This window comes from Salvelinus alpinus, chromosome 8, assembly GCF_045679555.1.
Source record: "Salvelinus alpinus chromosome 8, SLU_Salpinus.1, whole genome shotgun sequence".
In the NCBI taxonomy this organism is placed as follows: domain Eukaryota; kingdom Metazoa; phylum Chordata; class Actinopteri; order Salmoniformes; family Salmonidae; genus Salvelinus; species Salvelinus alpinus.
This window is the reverse complement of record NC_092093.1, coordinates 63407603-63415769: the sequence shown is the minus strand read 5'-3', so window position 1 is coordinate 63415769 and position 8167 is coordinate 63407603. Positions and strand designations below refer to the sequence as shown.

The 8167-nt window shown below is 44.2% G+C and overlaps 1 protein-coding gene across 1 annotated transcript in view; it reads right to left on the bottom strand.

Moving 5' to 3' along the window:
- Positions 1–2335: 2335 nt before the first annotated feature.
- The window catches only part of LOC139583441 (suppressor of tumorigenicity 14 protein homolog), a 32154-nt gene continuing 26322 nt past the window's right edge, over positions 2336–8167 (bottom strand). The window contains exons 14-19 of the mRNA XM_071414534.1: positions 5546–5659; positions 5290–5409; positions 4510–4693; positions 3056–3327; positions 2695–2831; positions 2336–2525 (exon numbers count right to left, since the gene is read on the bottom strand). Of these exons, the coding sequence (XP_071270635.1) occupies positions 2358–2525; positions 2695–2831; positions 3056–3327; positions 4510–4693; positions 5290–5409; positions 5546–5659 (995 nt within the window). The 3' untranslated portion in view covers positions 2336–2357. The remainder of the gene's footprint in view (positions 2526–2694; positions 2832–3055; positions 3328–4509; positions 4694–5289; positions 5410–5545; positions 5660–8167) is intronic.

Sequence of the window (8167 nt, the reverse complement as noted above, 5' to 3'; positions counted from 1 at the left end):
AATCTTTATCGAACAAAAATAACATTTATTGTGTAACTGGGAGTCTCGTGAGTGCAAACATCCGAAGATTATCAAAGGTAAGCGATTCATTTTATTGCTTTTCTGACTTTCGTGACCAAGCTAATTTGAGGCTAGCTGTTCTTACTGTTTTGTCAAGTGATTGATAAACTCACAAACGCTTGGATTGCTTTCGCTGTAAAGCATATTTTCAAAATCTGACACGATAGGTGGATTAACAACAAGCTAAGCTGTGTTTGGGTATATTTCACTTGTGATTTCATGATTATAAATATATTTTTTATTTTTTTTAAATTTGGCGCTCTGCAATTCAGCGGTTGTTTACGAAAATGATCCCGCTAAAGGGATCCGTGCGGCAAGAAGTTAAACAAATCAAAATATATTTTATATTTGAGATTCTTCAAAGTAGCCACCCTTTGCCTTGATGACAGCTTTGCACACTCTTGGCATTCTCTCAACCAGCTTCATGAGGTAGTTACCTGGAATGCATTCCAATTACCAGGTGTTCCTTGTTAAAAGTTCATTTGTGGAATTTCTTTCGTTCTTAATGCGTTTGAGCCAATCAGTTGTGTTGTGACAAGGTAGGGGTGGTATACAGAAGATCTGGCAAAAGACCAAGTCCATTTAATGGCAAGAGCAGCTCAAGTAAGCAAATAGAAAAACGACAGTCCATCATTACTTTAAGACGTGAAGGTCAGTCAATACAGAACATTTCAGGAACTTCGACATTTTCTTCAAGTGCAGTCGCAAAAACCATCAAGCGCTATGATGAAACTGGCTCTCATGAGGACCGCCACAGGAAAATAAGACCCAGAGTTACTTCTGCTGCAGAGGATACGTTCATTAGAGTTACAAGCCTCAGATTGCAGTCCAAATAAATGCTTCACAGAGTTCAAGTAACAGACACATCTCAACATCAACTGTTCAGAGGAGACTGTGTGAATCAGGACTTCATGGTCGAATTGCTGCAAAGAAACCAGTACTAAAGGACACCAATAAGAAGAAAAGACTTGCTTGTGTCAAGAAACATGAACAATGAACATTAGACCGGTGATAATCTGTCCTTTGGTCTGATGAGTCCAAATGTGAGATTTTTGGTTCTTTGTGAGACACAGAGTAGGTGAATGGATGATCTCCGCAGGTGTGGTTTCCACCGTGAAGCATGGAGGAGGCATTCTGCAGCAATACACCATCCCATCTGGATTGCGCTTAGTGGGACTATCATTTGTTTTTCAACAGGACAATGACCCAACACACCTCCAGACTGTGTAAGGACTACTTGACCAAGTAAGAGAGTGATGGAGTGCTGCATCACATGACCTGGCCTCCACAATCACCCAACCTCAACCTAATTGAGATGGTTTGGGATGATCTGGACCGCAGAGGGAAGGAAAAGCAGCCAACAAGTGCTCAGCATATTTGGGAACTCCTTCAAGACTGTTGGAAAAGCATTCCTCGTGAAGCTGGTTGAGAGAATTCCAAGAGTGTGTCATCAAGGCAAAGGGTGGCTACTTTAAAGAATCTAAAATCTAAAATATATTTTGATTTGTTTAACACTTTTTTGGTTACTACATGATTTCATGTTATTTCATAGTTTTGATGTCTTCACTATTATTCTACAATGTATAAAATAGTACAAATAAAGCAAAATCCTTGAATGAGTAGGTGTGTCCAAACTTTTGACTGGTACTGTACATATTCATACAATGATACAGTACATATGTTCACAAATACAGTCATGCACACACAATGTAAATAGACATAATAACACACTCGCTACAGTGTGTACTACGACATAGAGAACTCATTCCACTTCAATTGCTGTGTGCAGTGTGGACATGAGATAGACCAGGCACATCATCATCTCCAAGTGGTCACTTCACAGAGAACAAATACACCACTGGGATGATCAGGAGTGAGGACAGGGACAAGTGGAGAGAGGGGAACAGTCAGGACAGACAGACCACTGGGATGATCAGGAGTGGGGACAGGGACAAGTGGAGAGAGGGGAACAGTCAGGACAGACAGACCACTGGGATGATCAGGGACAAGTGGGGAGAGAGGAACAGTCAGGAGGACAACGGAAATCATGAGGAGACAAAGAAAGGTGCTTGGCCATAAATGAAGAGGGGGTGGGTATGATGGGGTGAGGGGTAACAGTTGATAATGATGTCAGTGACATGGGGCCTGGTATAAATCATAAAGCAGGGGCCGCGTGGTGATGTCTCTTTACCCCCGTTACAGTCACATGGTGCCAGCCACTGAGTCTGTTCACATGCTGATGTCATCCAGATGTCTGTCTGTCTGTCTGTCTGTCTGTCTGTCAGTCTGCCAGTCTGTCAGACCTGTCCTTTAGTCTGCAGGTGGATCCAGTCTGTGAACTTGGTGACCTGTGTGTAGACTCCAGGGCGGTTCTGCCGAGCGCACCCCTCCCCCCAGCTCACGATCCCCGCCAGGAACCACCGCCGACCTCTCTCTAGACACACCAGAGGACCCCCTGAGTCACCCTAAACACACACACACACGTTTAAACACAGACAGACACGTAAACAGGAAAACACACAGGAAAACATACACACAGATAAAACTCAACAAAGACAATGTAGAGGCACTTTAACACACACAATGACAAAACAAACACACACACACCACACACACTCAGAAACCCCTCCTCACCTGACAGGCGTCCACTCCTCCCTGCAGGTTGCCAGCACACAGCATCCTGGGAGTGACAGCGTCCTCATATAGCTTGTTACAGTTGTTCCTGTTGATGATCTTCACTGTGGCTTCCTGCAGCAGAGATGCCAGCTCACCTGGAACAAACACAGGAACTCAGTAACACTTTGTTTTATATAGCTAGTTCTGTTAGAGTTAGTATTTACCTGGTATTTACAAAATAATTATGTGCAAGCACCTGGAACTCAACAGAACATTCTTTATAGAATGTTGTATGAACGGTAACTAGCTACATGTTGGACACATTGTCTGTTTTCTGCCAGGTATCCAACATCAGCCGTTATCCCTGGGCAGCTCTTACCATCCTCCATCAGGACCCCCCAGCCCGTGACGTGGCAGCTGGTCCCGGTGGTGAAGGCGTGGGAAGCGGCGGGGACACAGACGGGCTGTACCAAGTCATTGAAGTAGACAGGGGTGCTGAGCTCCAGCAGGGCGATGTCATAGTCAGAGGTGAACTGGTCGTACTGGGAGTGGAGGATGATACGACGGATCTGTCTGGTGGCTGCAGCGTTGCTGGCCGTGTTCATCACACGCACGCCCATGTAGGCACGCCACGACCGCGCATCAGAGTACCTACACACACAGCCATGCAGGGACACACATGGAAGTACACAGGCACACTAATCATTATTACAGTAATGATGATGATGATGATGATGACTATGATGATGTTGATGAGGACTATGATGATGATGATGATAATGAAAAGGACTATGATGATGAGGACTATGATGATGATGATGATGATAAGGACTATGATGAGGAGGAGGAGGACTATAATGCTGATGATGATGAGGAGGACTATGATGATGATGATGATAATGAAAAGGACTATGATGATGATGATAAGGACTATGATGATGATGATGAGGAGGAGGACAATGATGATGATGAGGACTATGAGATGATGTTGATGAGGACTATGATGATGATGATGATAATGAAAAGGACTATGATGATGGGAAATATGATGATGATGATGATGATGATGATAAGGACTATGATGAGGAGGAGGAGGAGGACTATGATGATGATGAGGAGGACAATGATGAGGACTATGATGATTAAAATGACTATGATGATGATGATAAGGACTATGATGATGATGATAAGGACTTTGCTGATGATGATGATAATGAAAAGGACTATGATGATGATTAAAAGGACTATGATGATGATGATAAGGACTATGATGATGATGATGATGATGATGAAAAGGACTATGATGATTAAAATGACTATGACGATGATGATAAAGACTATGATGATGATGATAAGGACTATGCTGATGATGATGATAATGAAAAGGACTATGATAATGATGATAAGGACTATGATGATGATGATGATGATGATAATGATAATGAAAAGGACTATGATGATGATGAGAAGGACTATGATGATGATGATGATGATAATGAAAAGGACTATGATGATGATGATAAGGACTATGATGATGATGAGGGGGACAATGATGATGATGAGGACTATGATGATGATGATGATAATGAAAAGGACTATGATGATGATGAGAAGGACTATGATGATGATGATGATAATGAAAACGATTATGATGAAGATGATAAGGACTATGATGATGATGATAAAGACAATGATGAGGACTATTATGATGATGATAAGAACAATGATGATGATGATGATGATGAGGAGTACTATGATGATGATGATGATGATCATCATCACGAAGAAACGAATGAACACAACAATGCTGACTACAATAACAAAGCATCTCACTTGATGGTGTCAGAGTCCTGGAAGCAGTGTGCAGCAGAGATGAGCCAGCGGCTGGTTACCAGGGTCGCTCCACACACATGCCCATAACGCTCCATCTGTAGACTGACCTGCCACGGCCACGCCCCCGTCCCCGCATCAGACCCGCCCACTATCTTAGCACGCTTCCTGGGCCGGGTGCCACAACCTGGGGGAAAGTAACTGGTGTAAAAATGTGTTATAACTGGTGTATGTAGGTTCATACGTATGTTATAACTAGTATATGTAGGTTCATACATGTGTTATAACTGGTGTATGTAGGTTCGTACGTGTATTATAACTGGTATATGTAGGTTCATACGTGTGTTATAACTGGTATATGTAATTTCATACGTGTGTTATAAGTGGTATATGTAGGTTCATACGTGTGTTATAACTGGTATATGTAGGTTCATACATGTGTTATAACTGGTATATGTAGGTTCATACATGTGTTATAACTGGTATATGTAGGTTCATACATGTGTTATAACTGGTATATGTAGGTTCATACATGTGTTATAACTGTTATATATAGGTTCATATGTGTATTATAACTGGTATTTGTAGGTTCATATGTGTGTTATAACTGGTGTATGTATGTTAATACGTGTATTATAACTGGTATATGTAGGTTCATACATGTGTTATAACTGGTATATGTAGGTTCATACGTATGTTATAGCTGGTGTATGTAGGTTCATACATGTGTTATAACTGGTATTGTAGGTTCATACGTGTGTTATAAGTGGTAATGAGTCTCACCGCAGCGCGTCTCGTCTGATCCATCAGAACAGTCTTTGACGCCGTCACACTCTGGGTTGATCTTATTCACACACTTCCCATTGGCACACTTATAGGAGGATGGAGAGCAGCCCTTATGGACTGGACACACAGAAAGAGAGGGAGGGAGGGAAAAACAGAAAAAGAGAGAGGGATTGAGGATTGGATGAATATAAACAAAGAAAGATGCAGACGGATAGAAGGACGGACGGACCAATTGACAGACGGACTGACTCACATGCTTTAGTGCAGTTGATCTCATCACTGCGGTCCTTGCAGTCTATGACACCATCACAGACTGAGGACTTGGAGACACACACCTTGTTGTGGCACATGTGGTAGCATTGACCTGCTGGGGGGACAACAAATCAAATCAAATGTTATTTGTCACATGCCCCGAATTCAACAGGTGTAGACCTTACCGTGAAATGCTTACTTACAAGCCCTTAACCAACAATGCAGTTCAAGAAATAGAGATAAGAAAATATTTGCTAAATAAACTAAAGCAAAAAAAGAAATAAAAATTAACACAATAAAATAACAATAACCAGGCTATATACAGGGGGTACCGGTTAGTCAATGTGCAGGGGTACAGGTTAATCGAGGTAATTTGTACATGTAGGTAGGGGTAAAGTGACTATGCATAGATAATAAACAGCGACTAGCAGCAGTGTAAAAACAAGGGGAGGGGGGTCAACGTAAATAGTCAGAGTGGCCAGTTGATTAATTATTCAGCAGTCTTATGGATTGTGAGTAGAAACTGTTAAGGAACCTTTTGGACCTAGAGTTGGTGCTCCGGTACCACTTGCCGTGCGGTAGTAGAGAGGACAGTCTATGACTTGGGTGACTGGAGTCTCTGACAATTATTTGGGCCTTCCTCTGACACCGCCTGGTATAGAGGTCCTGGATGGCAGGAAGCTTGGCCCCAGTGATGTACTGGGCCATACGCACTACCCTCTGTAGCGCCTTATGGTCAGATGCCGAGCAGTTGCCATACCAGGCGGTGATGCAACCTGTCAGGATGCTCTTGATGGTGCAGCTGTAGAACCTTTTGAGGATCTGGGGACCCATGCCAAATCTTTTCAGTCTCCTGAGGGGGAAAAGGTGTTGTCGTGCCCTATTCACGACTGTCTTGGTGTGTTTGTGTTGGTGATGTGGACACCAAGGAACTTGACACCAAGGAACTGCTCCACTACAACCCTGTCGATGTGAATGGGGGAGTGTTTGGCCCTCCTTTTCCTGTAGTCCACGATCAGCTCCTTTGTCTTGCTCACGTTGAGGGAGAGGTCACTGACCTCCTCCCTATAGGCTGTCTCATCGTTGTCGGTGATCAGGTCTACCAAATCAAATCAAATGTATTTATAAAGCCCTTACATCAGCTGATGTTACAAAGTGCTGTACCGAAACCCAGCCGAAAACATCAAACAGCAAGCAATGCAGGTGTAAAAACTCCCTAGAAAGGCCAGAACCTAGGAAGAAACCTAGAGAGGAACCAGGCTATGAGGTGAGGCCAGTCCTGTTCTGGCTGTGCTTGGTGGAGATTATAACAGAACATGACCAAGATGTTCAAATGTTCATAGATGACCAGCAGGGTCAAATAATAATAATCACAGTGGTTGTAGAGGGTGCAACAGGTCAGCACCTCAGGAGTAAATGTCAGTTGGCTTTTCATAGCCGATCATTCAGAGTAGCTGTACTGCTCCTGCTGTCTCTAGAGAGTTGAAAACAGCAGGTCTGGGACAGGTAGCATGTCCGGTGAACAGGTCAGGATTCCATAGCCGCAGGCAGAACAGTTGAAACTGGAGCAGCAGCACTAACAGGTGGACTGCGGACAGCAAGGAGTCATCAGGCCAGGTAGTCCTGGGGCATGGTCCTAGGGCTCAGGTCCTCCAAGAGAGAGAAAGAACTAAAGAAAGAAAGAGAGAAAAAGAGAGAACAACACCGTTGTGTAGTCAGCAATCTTAATGATGGTGTTGGAGTTGTGCTTGGCCACGCAGGCGTGGGTGAACAGGGAGTACAGCAGGGGAATAAGCACACACCCCTGAGGGGCCCCCGTGTTGAGGATCAGCCTGGCAGATGTGTTGTTGCCTACTCTTACCACCTGGGGGCTGCACGTCAGGAATTCCAGGATCCAGTTGCAGAGCGAGGTGTTTAGTCCCAGTGTCCTTAGCTTAGTGATGAGCTTTGTGGGCACTATGGTGTTGAACGCTGAGCTGTAGTCAATGGACAGCATTCTCACATAGATGTTCCTTTTGTCCAGGTGGGAAAGGGCAGTGTGGAGTACAATTGAGATTGTGTCATCTGTAGATCTGTATGGGCGGTGTGCGAATTGGAGTGGGTCTAGGGTGTCCGGGATGATGGTGTTGATGAGAATCATGACCAGCCTTTCAAAGCACTTCATGGCTACCGACGTGAGTGCTACAGGGCGGTAGTCATTTAGTCAGGTTACCTTCGCTTTCTTGGGCACAGGGACTATGGTGATCTGCTTGAAACATGTAGGTATTACAGATTCGGCCAGGGAAAGGTTGAAAATGTCAGTGAAGACACTTTCCAGTTGGCTCATGCATGATCTGAGTACACATCCTGGTAATCTGTCTGGCCCTGCGGCCTTGTGAATGTTGACCTGGTTAAAGGTCTTGCTCACATCGGCGAAGGAGAGCGTGATCACACAGTCGTCCGGAACAGCTGGTGCTCTCATGCATACTTCAGTGTTGCTTGCCTCAAAGCGCACATAAAAGGCATTTAGCTTGTCTGGTAGGTTTGCTTCCCTGGGCAGCCCGCAGCTGGGTTTCCCATTGTAGTCTGTAATAGTTTGCAAGCCGTGCCACATCCGACAAGCGCCAGAGCCGGTGTAGTAGGA